This window comes from Carcharhinus amblyrhynchos, chromosome 4 (genome assembly GCF_965287045.1).
Source record: "Carcharhinus amblyrhynchos chromosome 4, sCarAmb.v2.hapA, whole genome shotgun sequence".
NCBI classification, from domain to species: domain Eukaryota; kingdom Metazoa; phylum Chordata; class Chondrichthyes; order Carcharhiniformes; family Carcharhinidae; genus Carcharhinus; species Carcharhinus amblyrhynchos.
The window spans coordinates 130,227,589-130,244,315 of NC_137327.1; the positions used below are offsets into that span (position 1 = coordinate 130,227,589).

Sequence of the window (16,727 nt, forward strand, 5' to 3'; positions counted from 1 at the left end):
CTTCCTTATTTTCCAAGATGAGGTCAAATTTTTCCCCTCTCTCGTCAGGCCACCCACATACTGAGTGAGAAGTTCCTCTTGAATACACTCAACAAATTTCTGTCCATCCAAGCCCCTAATGTTATGGCTGTCCCAGTCAATGTTGGGAAAGTTAAAATCCCCTACTATTACCACCTTATTTTTCTTACAGCTATCAGTAATTTCCTTACATATTTGCTCCTCATTTTCCCGCTGACTATTTGGGGGCCTGTAGTACAATCCTACCTCCGTATTTTTCAGTTCTACTCAGTGGGCAAACCCTTGGCTGTGTCCCCTCTCAGTACTGCCGTGATGTTCTGTCTAATCAAAAATGCAAGTCCACCTCCTCTGTTACCTCCTGTTCTATTTTTGCTATAGCTTGTGTACCCTGGAACGTTGAGCTGCCAGTCCTGCCCCTCCCTGATGGTGATTGGAGCCTTGGTCAACTGTCCTGCTCTTCATCCCAGCAGCACAGAGGTCAATCGTACTCCTGCTCCATTTTATCCTGATGACTGTCGCGTTAGAAGTGGGCATTTGGACATCAGCCTGGCACAGAGATAGATTCAATTGTGGTGCTCCATCAGTCAAGTTATCCCCCAGCACTCAACTGAGAGATGCAGCAAAGGTTCAGACTCTTGGTGGGAGAGCAAAGGTGGAATAAAATACTTCACTGTGACAGAAGTGGAGTGAAAATGCTAAAGTTAATCACTTGTTAAAAAAAAATTCAGTGGGCAGGTGTGAACCTGTGTACCGCATCGCCAATTACCATCTTTAACAAATATTGTAAATGAAAGCAGGAAAAGAAAATCATCACGAGGTGTACTCTAAACCGAGGCAGCTGGATTTTGAATCTTGTAGCTACAGATTTGCTGCATTTCTGTATTTTTCACATTCTGCATTTTTCTGTTTTGGATACAATATACAGCAAACGAACTGTCCATTCAGTGATGTGATTATAGCCACTCAGACAACAAACACAGCAGATTGAAAGTTGTTGAAATTTTGTGGATCGTTTTCACTGGAGCTCAGTGTTAATTTGCTGCACATTCTTCCCTTTTTTTTTTGCAGAACCCAAGCACCATGCACTCATTCACTCGATCATAGTCATGGTTTCTTACTCCTGTCGAGATAGTTTTGTGGTAAGTTTGCAATCATTTCACATGTTTCCGATTGTATCCTTCTCTGCCATAAAAATGGGTGCTTGGCGTGGGTGTGTATGGGTCTGTGTGGGTGTGTGTGTGTGGCTGGTGTGGTGCATGTGTGTGAGAGATTTGATTTATTATTGAAACATGTTAATCCATAATGAAAAGTATTGTTTCTTGCATGCTATGCAGACAAATACTGTTCACAGAGAAGGCAAGGAGAGAGTGCAGGATGTAGTGTTACAGTCATAGCCAGGGTGTAGAGAAAGATCAACTTAATACAAGGTAGGCCCATTTAAAAGTCTGATGGCAGCAGGGAAGAAGCTGTTCTTGTGTCGGTGACCTTGGAGTTTTATATCCTTTTCCCAACGGAAAAAGAAGGAAGCGAAAATGTCCGGGATGCATGGTGTCCTTGATTATGCTGGCCACTTTGCCGAGGCAGCGGGAAGTGTAGACAGTGTCAATGGATGGGAGGCTGGTTTGTGTGATGGATTGGGCTTTGTTCATGACCCTTTCTAGTTCCTTGCGGTCTTGGGCAGAGCAGGAGCTGTACCAAGCTGTGATACAATCAGAAAGAATGCTTCCTATGATGCATGTGTAGAAGTTGGTGAGAGTTGTTGCGGACACGCAGATGTGTGTGTGGCATGTGCGTGTGTGTGTGTGCTGCATGCTTGACAGGGTGTAAAGCCCTTCAAGCAATATGCCCGTGGTGACAGACTAGCAACCTGTTCCAGGAGTCAAAACCCTTTGCCTGAGGACTTGGTGATGAATAAACCTGGTACTTGGCATGTCCAGGATATGGATTTGTTTATTGGAGTCTTGTCATCCAGTATTAAGTTGCTGTTTGAACGACTGTACTGTGTATCCATGTTGTGGTCAGGAGGATGGCGACAGTGTGCTTATGTGTGGTAAGTTATTCTGTTTCCAGTGTTAATTGTAAGGACTCTGGGCTTGCTGCTGTCTGCATGACCCAGCTGGCCGCCCCACAATGATTAATTCTGATGGAATAGATAACTGGGATCGAGGCAGCTTCACAGTGGTAGAGCTGGCAATGAAAGGTCAGAACTTGGTTAACATTCAATGGATGGCCTGGCAGTCCTATTCCTGAAAGGGTGCTACAGCACACAATTAACCATTGGCCTGCAACTCTGGGTCATTAATATACACTGCAGGATGGAGCTCCTCTGCTCCAGATAATCTAAAAGCTTAGTGTGTTATAGAATCACACAGTGCAGTGAACTAAGAGGCTTACCAGTCAGAATTTGTCATTTTTTAACGTGAGGAATGTCAAAGGGAGTTCTGAGATGAAAACAGATGTCAAGTCAGAAAGAAAGATATGAGGAGAGTTCCTAGAAAGCTTACCCTTTACAGATGACAATTTCTGGAGAGGAATTCAGATTCGGACCAAGGCAGCTAAGGACTCTGTTCCAGTGGAGTGGGCTTGCAGTCGTGGTGTTGGAGAATTAATAAAAGATCTGAATGAGAGGAGCAACGTGATTGTGGAGGTGGGGGGTAGGGGAGACGTGCAATAGGGACAGCCTGTGACCTGTGAAGGATGTCCCCACTGGTGGGGGAGTCCAGACCTACGGTTCAGAGTCAAAGGACACGGGGTAAACCATTCAGGATTGAGATGAGGAGAATCATCATCTCCCAAGAGATTGGAGAGTAGTTGAGGCCAACACATTGTATGTTATCAAGAAGAAGCTAGTAAGAAGTCTCATAACCCCATGTTAAAGTCCAACAGGTTTATTTGGAATCACAAGCTTTCGAAGTGCTGCTCCTTCATCAGGTGAGTCAAATGTGTTGATATGCGCAATCTTCTTGGAGATCCTCTTCACTTTGAGCCGGCAGTTTGCGGTGTCGGTGGTAGCTATGATGTGGAGATGCTGGTGTTGGACTGGGGTGGGCATAGTAAGAAGTCTCACCACACCAGGTTAAAGTCCTACAGGTTTATTTGGAATCACGAGCTTTCAGAGCGTTGTTCCTTCATTAGGTGAAACCTGTTGGACTTTAACCCTGGTGTTGTGAGACTTCTTACTGTGCCCACCCCAGTCCAACGCCGGCATCTCCACGTCAAGAAGGTGTTAGATACAGCTCTTGGGGCAAAAAGGATCGAAGAATATGGGAGAAAGTGGGAACAGGTTACTGAGTTAAGTGATATGCCACGATCATAATCATGGAACAAGCTCAAAGGGCCGAATGGCCTACTGCTTCTAGCTTCGATGTTTCTATGAGACCATAAATGGATTTGTAGACAAGGTTGATGGTTTTAAATTGATTGTAATGAGGAGGCAGTGCAAGTGATTGGAGAGAGGCAAATGGAACTTTGGCAAGAAATGAATGACAGAAGTTTTGACTTGATGGAAGAATGGTTAGCAGAGCTTTAGGATGTTTGACTCTGGATACAACAGTGACATATATATAAGGGGATCGGCTGTGGTGGAGCCAAGATGAGGTGGAGTTGGGCAATAGGATAGAGGAAAGAGTATGAAATCTTGGGTAATGTATAGGACGTAGAATTGAAAACTCAGCCTGGGGTTTAACAGGACTCCACGATTGTGATGGCCTGTTTACAGCCAAATGGGTAAAGGGGGCAATAACTCAGCAATAGGGGATCAGAGTATTTAGCAGGAGCTAATGGTGATTAACTATGTCGTTATGAACTGGAGGAAGTAGTGTTTGATTAGGAGATGATGTGATAAGCAGTCAGATAGTATAAGAGATGGAGAAAAAGCTTTTAATTGTCCAACATCTCGGTAAATGTCCTGGAATCAATTTGAGAACTTTTTCACTGTATTCCAACTTACTTGCCAGCTGGTACAGTGGTTAGCACTGTTGCCTCACGGCGCTAGGATTCGATTCCCGACTTGGGTCATTGTTTGTACAAAGTCGATACGTTCTCCCCACGTCTGTGTGGGTTTCCTCCGGGTGCTCTGGTTTCCTCACACAGTCCAAAAGACGTGCTGGTTAGGGTGCATTGGCCATGCTAAATTCTCCCTCAGTGTACCTGAACAGGCACCAGAGTGTGGCAACTAGGGGATTTTCATAGTAACTTCACTGCAGTGTTAATGTAAGCCTAATTGTGACACTAATTTAAAAAAAACTTTAAAAGCAACCTTATGTATATCCTAGATTTTGTTGGTGGCAGTGTCAATGCACTAAATTGTTAGTAAACAGTAAGTGATTAATGAATAATATTGGATTCTAGGCTCCAAGTTCTAATACACCCTATTAGAATCTAATATTCCCTGTAAACTTCTGTTTTTGGACCCTTTTTAAAAATCCATCTGTTGACTCCATTTTTTTAATCAATCCAGCTAGTACCTCCCCCCTGGGCAACGCAGTGGCATAGTGGTTAACACTGCTACCTCACAGCGCCAGGGACCTGAGTTCAATTCCGGCCTCAGGTTGCTCTCTGTCTCGAGTCTGCACGTTATCCCTGTGTCTGTGTGAGTTTCCTCTGGGTACCCCAGCTTCCACCCACAGTCCACAGATGTCGCTTGTTAGAGTGGATTGGCCATGCTAAATTGCCCTTTATGTCTCAAGATATGCAAGTTAAATGGATTAGCTATGAAAATGTGTGGGGATATGGCAATATGGCAGGGGAGAGAGTCTGGATAAGTTATTCTGTTAGAGAGTCAGTGCAAACTTGATGGAGTGAATGGCCTCTTCTGCACTATAGGGGTTCTATTTGTCTGCTGGTGGTGTGAAACACTTTGGGACAACGAATACATGTTTTACTCTGTTTGAAAGTTCAAACAATAAAGGTGCTTCTCAGGTGCACACACACTTGATAGTTCCCCGTGTTTACTGTGACTGTTACCTACTCCAGAGTCTGCCTTGTCCTTTCCCTGTTACCTTCATAGTGACTGCTAGTATGGAGAAGGATCAGCCTCCATTATACTCATCAAAAATCTTTGAAGACACAGCAGAGTGAGAGACATTTCAAAGTGCATCTTTCATAGCTGCACTAGATAGATTCAGAAGTGTTTCCTTATGATAAATACAGCTGGCACATATAGTAAAATTCAAAGACGTTTCTGCACATCCGACTGTGTCCAAACAGGCAAATTTGACCAAAATTGAATAGAACAATATCCGAGCAGAAAGAAGTCAGGAAGTACTTGAAAATAACATTTTTGAAGTGGCCTCCTACATACCAGACTTTAATATGCATTATCCGCAGCTGGAGGAAGTGCCCAATGTTTAAAGTGACTTTCAAAGTCCTGGAAGACAAATTAAAACGTGTAGTGAGGGCATTATTAGAAATATGGAATGAAGTTCTCCGATTATCACAAAAGGAAAAATAAAGGTTGAAATTATCAATTGCTTTGGGAAGTATGACAGTTCCTAAACTGGGAGAGCCATGGGAAAGTCATGTCAATGAAGGCCGCCAATAATTATTAGCAATCATTAGATGGGGTGGTACGGTGGCACAGTGGTTAGCACTGCTGCGTCACAGCTCCAGGGACCCGGGTTCAGTTCTGGCCTCGCGTGACTATTTGTGTGAAGTTTGCACGTTCTTCCCCATGTCGGTTTCCTCCAGTTTTCTCCCATAATCCAAAGATGTGCAGGGTAGATGGATTGGCCCCTTATTCTAAGATGTGTAGATTAGAGGGGGATTAGTGGGATAAATGCAAGGGGTTTCATGGATAGGGCAGGGGATAGGCCTGGGTAAGATGCTCTGCTGGAGTGTTGATGCAGACTTGATGGACTGAATGACCACCACCTGTCATTCTATGATTATCTAAATGGTGGGAGCTTTCATAGCTCTGAGATGCAGAGGGATCTGGGTGTCTTAGCATATGAATCACAAAAGTTAGCATGCAGGTACAAAAGGTAATTAGCAAAGCTACTGAAATGTTATAGTTGAGTGTGACGAGAAGTGAATCCAAAAGGGGAGAGGTTTACTTCAATTATACGTGGCATTGGTGAGCCCACACCTGGAGTACTGTTCTTAAACACGTTCAGGTTGGAAATGCCATCCGACAACATGAAGCCATTGTAATTCCCGCACAGGCCTCAGACCTTCCTCTTGGAGAGGTTGTGAGTGACTTCTGCAAAAGTGACCCACCCAAATTGTTAGCAGGTACCAATGAAGAGCAGGGAATTAAGAATAGTTGGGAGCAAGCAAACAGAGTCTGTAATAACTCGAGACGACTCAACGTGGCAAATAACTAAGGATTTATTGATAAGAACTATGTAAAATGAAGAGTTTAACAGCACAACTATGCAGGTCTACTCCTAACAATGCCCTGACTTGCCCCGATCTTTTTTTTTAATTTATTAATGGGACTTGGGCATCGCTGGCTGAGCCAGCATTTATTCCCCATCCCTAGTTGTCCTGAAGGCAGTTGAGAGTCAACTACATTGCTGTGGCTCTGGAATCACACGTAGGCCAGACCAGATAGGGACAGCAGATTCCCCTCCCCAAAGGGGAATTAAAGTTAAAGTTTACTTATTAGTCACAACTAAGGCTTACATTAACACTGCAATGAAGTTACTGTGAAATTCCTCGAGTCGCCACACTCCACCTAACCAGTACGTCTTTCAGACTGTGGCAGGAAACAGGAGCACTTGGAGGAAATCCATGCAGACATGGGGAGAACATGCAAACTCCACACACAGTCATCCAAGCTGGGAATCGAACCCGGGTCGTTGGTGCTTTAAGGGAGCAGTGACATCCACTGTGCCACCAGTGGTGAACCAGATGGGTTTTTCTGACAATTGACAATTGTTTCATGGTCATCAGTAGATTCTTAATTCCGGATTTTTTTTTATTGAATCTAAATATTCCACCATCTGCCGTGGCAGGATTTGAACCCGGGTCCCCAGGTGGATTACTAGATTAACAGCCTAGCGATGATGGCCAGTGTCTTCCCTCTTGGCCCCAGTTCATGCACTAGCACTCCATGGCTCCATCCCAGTCAGGTGGCCTGTGAAGGATTGCCTCCTAAAGAGGCCACGCTACCACAGAACCAATTTGTGAAGGCATGTGACCATCACAAACCACAATTGACAAACAGTCCAGTGCTCCTTGTGTTTAGAATAGCAAGTTAGATGAGGAGTAAAGAGGCTGCCAGGGCCTATGGAATCATTCAGCAACATGAATAGCTATCTCTGGGATGGGGTGGAAGGCAAAGCAAACACATAGGCAAAACACTGGCCTAGATTTTCAGCCTCCCCTCAGGGAGAGAAGGAAATAACGTGTATTCCTGTTGAGCGTTTCATAACCCTAGGACAGCACAGAGTGCTTCAGAGCCGGCAGAATACATTTGGAATGTAGCCACTGTTCTAATGTAAGGAAAAGCATCAGCAAATGTGTTCTCAATCAGGGCTTACCAAGTGACAACTTGATAGCCTCTTTCTAATATTGGTCAGGGTTTAATTATTGGCCAGAAGAATTGTTTTTCCAGTTAGTGATGTGAGCTTTTGCATTCCCTTGAGAAGACATTGGTTTTACGTTTGACGTTGGAGACAGCACCTCTGGCAGTTCAGTGCTCCCTCAGCGCCGTACGCAAGTGTTGTCCTTTGCTCAATCTTCTCACGCAGGTGAGTGTTAATGTTGTCAATATTTAACCTGGATGGAAACTACTGGAACTTGCAGGTGGTTTTAATGACACAACAGTCTAGAACATTGGTTTGTTCAAAGCTGAATGCTAGTTAATGTTTAATCCAATTTTTCCAGTACTCAGTGGCCAGAATCTAATAGCCCGTCACTTTGTGTGGTACACGTTTTGCAGGATAGCAGTGGGGAGGAGTTGGCTTCAGACCCAGTCATTGCAAACTGGCTGTTTCCCGCATGTTGGACAAGGTTACAAAATACATACGTCAGAAAATATACTGTTAGGTGGGAGTGAAGGGAGTCAAACTCTGAATTGTTTGGAATGAGCAGCAGAGCTGATTTATTGAAGGGATTTGACATCAGAAACTCCAGATGCACGTTGAGCTCTTTATGTAATTATCGGAATTCCAGGATTACATCTGAGTTTGGTTATCCACTTGCTGCAAACTTTAAAATGTGCTGGTGTCAGTGAGAACCATGGTGAATATCAGATCAAATTTCTTCATTCTGGTGCACTGCCTTGCAAGTTACAGCAACAGTTCAGAATGTTTCAAGTTTCTTTCTACCTTCCCTCGCCATCTTCCTCCTTCTCTTCTGTCCGTTCCTGGAAATGCTCACTGGGGTATGATTTGGCTCCTTGTGTTTCATCCAGGTGGCCGTTCTTAACATAGAATCATAAAATCCCTACAGTACAGAAGGCCCATTGAGCCTTCCACCAACAATAATCCCACTCGGGCCGTAACCCCATGTATTTACCCTGACAGTTCCCCCTGATACTAAGGGGCGATTCAGCAGGGCAAATCCACTTAACCCGCACGTCTTTGGACTGTGGGAGGAAACTGGAGCACCCGGAGGAAACTCGCACAGACACGGAGTACGTACAAACTCCACAAAGACGGTGACCCGAGGCCGGAATTGAGCCCAGGTCTCTGGCACTGTGAGACAGCAGTGCTAACCACTCTGCTGCCCCTGTGTGCACTGCAAGGGTGTCTGTAAGCTGTGCATCTAGTAGATTTGTTTCATTGATGTTCGACCAGACACACGGGTCGGGGGGGGGGATGGTGGGAGTGTGAATTCATTGGATAATGATGGGCCACGGACATCTTGCTACGCCCCTCACCCCCGCCCCTAATAAGCCCAAGATACTAGACGGTCTTAACTGCTACAACAGCCCTTCCAGTTGTGATCTGCATGCTAATGCAGACCAGGACTGTCTCAGTAATTTCATTCATCAGCAAACGGAACAGTTACCCACACGAGGCAGCAAGGTGTGCGATTGTCAGCTATGGGATGCTTGCAACAAGATTTCAATCTCGAACGTATGTTATTCCAATTTGTTGTCAGTGTTGAGCAATGGCTCCGACATGTCATTTTCTATCTTGCAGATTTCACGAGAGAAAAAAACCTGGCTGGTTTCAGGGAAGTTGCTACGTCAGAACTGGAACGAGTATTTCTGTGAACTAACTTGCACTTATCAAGATCTCTTCGAGAACACCAAAGATCCTCGGGATTATCCACACGGATTCTAACTAGGGAATGTTCCACCCCAGTAACGTCGGGGGGGGGGGGCAGAGTATCAAATGACTGCTAGAAGTGGTAGTGTTCTTGGGGGCTTATTTTTTTTGTCTTGAATTGCTCTTTTTAAAAATCCTTTCTGACGTGTTTTATTGTGTACCTTTTCCTTGGGAGAAAAAGCAATTCAGTTTGTGTGAGGGCAGCTACACAGCTTAAAACTCTGAAGTACTGCAGGTAATCCACACAAAACTTTGCTAAATGTGCAATGTACTTTACAGCAAATAAAACCCCCCCCCACAAAAGCGAGGGACTGACCAGCTTACAGAAGATTTTGCTCGACTATCACTCCACGTAGGTTAAAGGTTTAAAGAAAAGTTGGCTGGTCCATACATTTTAGAAATCGTGATGAAAAGTACAAAATGTGAGGGCTGCTTCTCTTGGTGGTCATATCAGTAAAAGTAATTTCTACTTGGTTGGGGGTCAGGGCGAGTTTAAGAGCTTCTTTGAAGCGAAGCCATGCTATTGTTCCGAGAGCTTGGGGCAGTAATTGTCGCTCTGTGACTTTAAAGATATACGTCTCTGGAGATATCGACTGCAATTTATTGTTTTCAATGTGAACCGGGACATTGTGACATTGGCACCCTGTTTATGGAAACCATTTTCCAGCCCACGCTGTTTTGATTTTTTTTTTAACACTACTTTCATTGCACAGTCAAGGGGAGCTACATACAGCAAACTGGCAAAACAAAACAATCTTGGCATGTACACAGGGCCCACAACCCCACACTCAGGTGGAAAATAAGTTCCATAAATCCTAATCATTCACTTCCCTTTTTGTTTCTTTAAGTAAAGGCTTCATTTCAAAAATGTTGAATGAGTTCCAATTGAGATGATGATTGAGAGAATGTGATGCAGTGGGACAAACACTACGTTCTCTTTTAGGTCTTGGGCTTACCTCCGAATGATGGAACGAGTGGTTTATGTTGCTGCTGTATCTGGGGATTCCACGCAGAGGGAGTTAGGGGCCTTGGTCCAGTTGTCCATGAGGATTGGTCCTTCGTTTGCCACCAATTAACAATGCAGCCAGAAGAATTTGAAAGTGGAGATAAGACAGATGCAGCTGAATACCATGCTCTAAATCACTGAGTATGAGTTGTGTTGTTGGGGCGGATCAGAGGGAGGTGTAAGAATCTGCACCATATCTAACTTGAAAGTGCTTGCTGCTGCAGTGATGCCAGAGGTGGGAAGGTTTTCCATTCTCCACTTCGAACACCCTGGCTGATGTTTTATTTTTGAAAATTGAGGTTCACATTCACAAGCAAAGAAAGGAAAATGCCAAAAAAGGATTGTAATTTAAAACAGCCATTATCTGCAGCATGTCCTGAAACTTGTGGGATTTGAACAAAAGGATTGACTGATTTCCAGAGGCTCTGTACATTCATTTGTAAATTATGATTAAATTATTAGGCACTTAACATTTCTGGTAAAATCCTGTGCATACGTTCTTCCTTTATTTTGTCATTTTAATTTAAAAAAAAACCTGTAGATAAATCACTCCTTTATTTAGCTCACCATATTTGAAAATATATATTTTATTTTTGGGGGAAAAGGAAGTCCAGTGGGCTGAGTTCCAGTTTTCAAGCGTCTTGTTTAACCACTGAACCACTGAGGGAAGCAGTTGGAGTGAGCAGCTGTGCTTAAAAAAAAAAGGGAGTAAAATCTTTGGTAGTGCAGACGCAGAATGTGGGACCTAATTAATGTGAGAACCTTTACTGGATGGCCACCAAAGGAAGATGGACAGTTGATGGCATTTGGGCAGATTGAAAAGCTGAGATTCTGTGAAACTTGTGTGGCTTGAATCCTAACAACTCCTGCCAAATATTTTCAGAAGCTGAAACAATCCTGGTGAAGCTCAGACTCTGGTACTGCGACAGGACTGATTTCTCAATGTTTTTGTATTCATTCATGGATGCAATGCTGCAGAAGTTACTTTTGAGCTCCATATTGTATAGTAAAGTCAACAGATGTTGACTATGAAGAAATTATGAAGAAGTTCCCAATTCTCATGTTGTACGATGAGCAGTCTAGTTAGCTGCATTGCTGATGTGAACTATCACTGCCTCAGTTATTTGTATCTACACTTGTTATTGGATAATTTTTCTTTGGTAATTAATTATTTGTTGTTGGCTGGGCAGAATTATTTTGTCTACAGAGGTGCACTTTCAAGAGTTGCAATAATTTCTGGGACATGGTAGATGATGTGTCAGTTTTAGTCCTTCCCTTGTTTTTAACTCTTGATGTATTTCGCTGAGAAAACTTTCAAGTGGGACTATCTGGAAGCCATTACTGCAAATTCATGCAATTGGTCAACAGAATAAGTGCTTGCCCTTCTCTCAATGATGTGAGGCCCAGTGGTTAGCACTGCTGCCTTAAGTGCTAGGGACGTGGGTTTGATTCCTGGCTTGGGTCACTGTGCAAAGTCTGCATGTTCTCCCTGTGTCTGCACAGGTTTCCTTGGCTGCTCTGGTTTCCTCCCACAGTCTGGAAGACGTGCTGGTTAGGTGCATTGATAGTGCTAAATTCTCCCTCAGTGTACCCGAACAGGTGCCGGTGTCTGGTGACAAGGGGATTTTCACAGTAACTTCATTGCAGTGTTAACATAAGCCTACTTGTGACACTAATAGAAAATAAACTCTCAATGATGTGAAGATAATACAACGTGAACACTTCAGCTGGCTAATACCTAGGCAGTGCTTATATTCACGAATTTACAAGGCCTCCATTTCCAAGAAGCCAAGCATTCTTCAGGTGGGCCCCACTCACCTGACGAAGGAACAGCACTCCGAAAGCTAGTGGCGTTAACTACAAAACAAACTTGTTGGACTTTTACCTGGTGTTGAGAGACTTCTTACTGACATCCAGAAGGCAGAGACTGTCCCTCAGGTTTTGAGTTACAACATACGTGCCCGGCTCAGTGACACAGTGTTGGGTATCTGACACTTGTCTGAAGAACAACTCGCAGGCTATGACTCAAATGCATGTGCATCAAATGGGTACGTTTTGGCTATTTTGCCGATGGACTGACCAGGTGGAGTGATTGCTAGGGGTATAGTAATCCGAGGTGGCTGGGAAAATATTGGTGATCATTCCTGAATTGCTTCAGATGTCTCTCGTCAACCTTGTAGGAGCTTCAGTGGTGTTGAAAATCCATAATCTCAGCCTGTTCCCTCAGTGGCTGAGCTGGTACATTGTGTGTCGCTGAACCACACAGACTGGGAAGAGACCAGGTTCAAGTCTCTGGCTCTGTTGGGTGAGCTGATCTGAAACAGGGTCACCGTATTTCGCCACCGGAATGAAAGAGGTGGAAAAATATCCATCCAGGCGCCTATTGCTGACCGCTATGTTTTGGTGTGGACAGGATTAGTTCAGGTGTGACAGAACAGGTTGAATTAATTCACTGCCTACGGTTGCAAAGGAAAAGCCACTTGGGCAAGGCACTGAGCTGAAACCAATAACAGGGGCTGTATTCGGGGTAAAATGGGACATAATGGGTTAAACAAATTTGAATGATAAATGTGCGGGCACTAATAAATATTAGGTTTTGGTGATTTCCAGATATTTGTTGATACAGATATATTCACAATCTACAGATTCTTTAGTGACCAACGTGGAAAAAATTTGCCTTTAATTTAAGGAAACTCCCTTCCTGGGATCATCTAATTTTCAGATTTTATTTTCTGTTCCCTGTCTTTGAGCAATTTAATGTGATTATATATTTTAAGGTAAATGTATTTCCCATGGGTGTCAATGTACCGAGCCTTTAAGTCGTCACAATGAGATTTCCACTCTAGCCTCTATTTTAGCCACAGCTTTTTTTTTCCTGTAATTTTCTGCATTGCGTGACAATTCTGTCGTGAAGAACTGGAGCAAATGAGAGGCATGGGAGTTCCAATTCCAAACGATTCATTAAAGCTGAGCACAGGTTTGGTGGGGTGGGTTGTTGGTAAAGGAGAAGATCTGGGCAAATGTTGATTTACATGAACAGAGTGGCTATAATACAATTCCTGATAAAGAGGGTGCCAAACTATCCATGTCCAGCATCTGATGCCTATTCCCATCTTGTTACTGTACATGTCTGCCTGGGCACTGTAAAATGAATATCAGTGTGTGCACCTGCATGTTCTGTATGGCAGCTTCCTCCACTGTGTTAAACTGCTGGGCTGGTGTCTTGTCCTTTGCGTCTGGAGTGACTGGGCAGAGATTCTCTGCTAATTACGCTTTTGATGTTTAGGTGTTTTTTTTCAACCTATGGCCTTCTGTTTACTATAAGTGTAGTGGCTGCAGGTTTACTATAACACGTGGAATTTCCATATAAAAACACATCACATTCCCTTAACAACAGTGTCATTTAAGGAAAATTTGAAAGCAAGGTTTGCATCCGACAGATCTAATTACACTACCATCAAAATGTGTGTGAGTGAAATATTTATTGTACCAGACAGGAAGCTGTTTCACACCACCTTATGTTGTTTTCAAAGACTGAGATTAAACCTTTGCACTACTCTCTCCTGCAGCTGAAATTTATCTCTCTCAATGTGTGTTAGGTGGGCTAATTGCCAACTACCAGCTCTTCACATTTGCTGAACAGCAGCTTCTGTGGGAAAGGAGAAATGCTTGAAATTGATTTAAACCAAAAAACTTGTACTTTTCTGAAATGTTACCAACCTTTCAATATCAGAGTAAAGAAAGGCACAGGTATTTCTGTTTACATAACAAAAGGTGGGTGCTGATAGGGTTTAATTAGCTCATGAATCTATCCTGTAGGACCAAAAGTGTCAGGACAGAAAGATCACACTTCACGCTGTAAAAACTTGGAAAACAAAATATAGAATCAACGAACAGCAAGAAGATCTTGTTCAAAAAAAGGCTGAATTCCTTTCACTTTGTAGCTCAGAAAAGCAGTGAGATAATGTCCTACCCTTGCAAGATTGTCCGAGAAAACGTACAGACAAATGGGTGGTATTTTCTAGCCACGCTTGTCACAAAACCGGAAAATCCCACCTGAGGTCGATACGATTCCCGATGGGAAAATTCCCTCCATGAACTTTTGAAGAATTTGAGTGATGGAACACGGAAAGAATCTTGCTACAAGTTGAGTAAGGGCAAGGTTTTGGGAATTGCTTACTTAGTATGAATTAACTTGTTGTCTGCTTTGGTTCTTTCTGCTCATTGAAAGCCACTTAATGGGGCAGTGATATTCTAGGCAGGACGTGCAGTGATAAGTGACAACATGTTCACAGGATAAATACAAATGGGAAAGGATACTTGGCCCTTCGTAACCCAGTCATCTAGAAAGAGAAACCAAGCACGGAGGATACTGAAAAATCCAGCAGGTCCAGCAGCATCTGTAAGGGAGAGTGGGCCCAATGTTGACTCTGGTGTCTCTCCCTAAAGATGCTGAGCTTTTCCAGTGTTCTCGGTCCCTGTTTCAGATTCCAACATCTGCAGTATTTTGCTTATCTATCATTATCTTTTGAGCACAGAATCCAGTTGGTCATTAAATGGCTACGATTTCTGTTTACCAGAGGTCTACTCAATGTGTTGTTTCCTCATCCTGGTAGCAGTTCGGGATGTGTCTGTACCCAGTTTGAATCAATGATCCACTTTGATTATCACTTTGTACAAGTCCTCCGGATTTACCCACTTAATGCCATCAAGAGGGATCTTTATGGAACTATTTAAGATAATTGGTTATCTGCTTAAGAATAAGAAGCTCCAATTTTTATCTTAGCTCATTGGATCTTGGGCCAGATTCCTGGTTCCTCTGTGGTTCAGGATTTGAACATCAAAACTGTTAGTCAGTGACTAAAACTGGGTTCTATACTTAGCGAACCAAAGAATGCACATCCTATGAGTTACGTGTTATTAATTTTTGAAAATAGTTCAGCATTGTTTTCTTAGCTGTTTAGTTAAGTTATTGATAATAACTACAATATTAAATATTATCCTAGGATCCCGCATCTCTAGCTAAAACAAAAACAAGATACTGCAGAAGCTGGAAACTTAATTCGAAACAAAGTGCTGGAAACAGCGTCAGTGAAGAGAAAAATCCGAGTTAGCTGCCTAATGGGTTCTTCAATATTGTGTTCCTCCTTTAGTGAGCTCATTGAGCTTCTGCTTTGGTCTCCCTTTTAAGTAGTATAAAAATTCAGTGGCAGGTTGGTGTTCCTTCTTGCTGGTGATGTTTAATTCCAGGTTTTTGCAGGATTATTCCTTCAGTTAAATACATCCTGGAGCAAGCCAATGTTCTGCACAGGGTTTAGGTAGAGATAAACACTCGAATGCACTCGTGCTGAATCAATCATTTTGTTTGGGGCCTTGGAGAAAGTGTTGATGAAGAATTAGTACCCTCCCACCCATCCACCAACTAACTAACTATCATCTTAACAGCCTGAAGTTTCTTTGATGTGCTCGGGCTAATTGAATCACAAATAGAAAGCAACATGCAAGCTTCAGTTCGCTTTCCCAGCCCCTGTGTGATTTCTTTATCAAACGCTAAGATGACCCCCACCTCTCCAGATCTTTAAATAAACAGCGTGGGAACAGGTCTATTTTTAGGTCTTATCTGCCTCCTTTCATGGAAAAGGGTTTTTGCCTCCATTTTAGTACCTTCATGATGATGGTGGAGATTTAGATTTTGATTGTAAGATGTAAATTAAATGCAGTGGTAAGAGTACACAGACATTAAGGTGCACTGCATTCTTTACCCTTTCCTTAGCACTTCCTTCAGAGTCTTTGTGATGGTGGTGCTATTGAAATGCATGTACATTTGTGATTTAAGTGTACGTTGTGTTTTATTATTTCATGTTTACTATGGAAATAAAGTGGATGCTTGCAACTTTCAGTCCCTCGAACAGTAATCGCGTATCTGCATCACGCTCCCAGGCCACCTTAGATTGCTTTCATCTGTACAACATCATCGCCTTTCCGGAGCTAACTGGAAATCAAATAATTTGCTTTGAGCAGTGATCCACCCGTGGAGACAGCTGTCTAATGACTCCAAATTGAGTTAAATGATGTTGTTCGAGGCAATCGCTCACTTCGTCGCAGGTATCCAATATGCCAGATTGACACGAAGTTGGGCACCACTTTTTCCACACAAAATGTTTCATGAGCACAGGCTGTCCAATTTATGAAAAATGCCAGACAAAACAAAAATTGTGCCTTGCCCCGTCAACATCTCCCCCCCAACCCCATCTCCTCCAGTAAAGGGGCTTGTTTCCATCAGTAAAGTAGAATTCACAGAAGTCAAAACTTTTTTTTTATACAGCCGCTCTGCTAAGCAGAGACACGTATACAATGGGAAAGTGAACAGTCAAACTTGTTCAAGCGAGCTGCTAACGTTCTCTCCGCTCCAATTGCCCTTTCATAATTGTAAATGAACTTAATTTAAGATTTGGCGGAAACTTTTATGGATTTTCTGTGAA

At 43.1% G+C, this 16,727-nt stretch overlaps 1 protein-coding gene across 1 annotated transcript in view; it reads left to right on the forward strand.

Moving 5' to 3' along the window:
- ophn1 (oligophrenin 1) overlaps window positions 1–16,131 on the forward strand; it is a 190,946-nt gene extending 174,815 nt beyond the window's left edge. Inside the window, exons 24-25 of the mRNA XM_080187883.1 lie at window positions 1,087–1,157; window positions 9,111–16,131. Of these exons, the coding sequence (XP_080044009.1) occupies window positions 1,087–1,122 (36 nt within the window). The 3' untranslated portion in view covers window positions 1,123–1,157; window positions 9,111–16,131. The remainder of the gene's footprint in view (window positions 1–1,086; window positions 1,158–9,110) is intronic.
- Window positions 16,132–16,727: the final 596 nt, after the last annotated feature.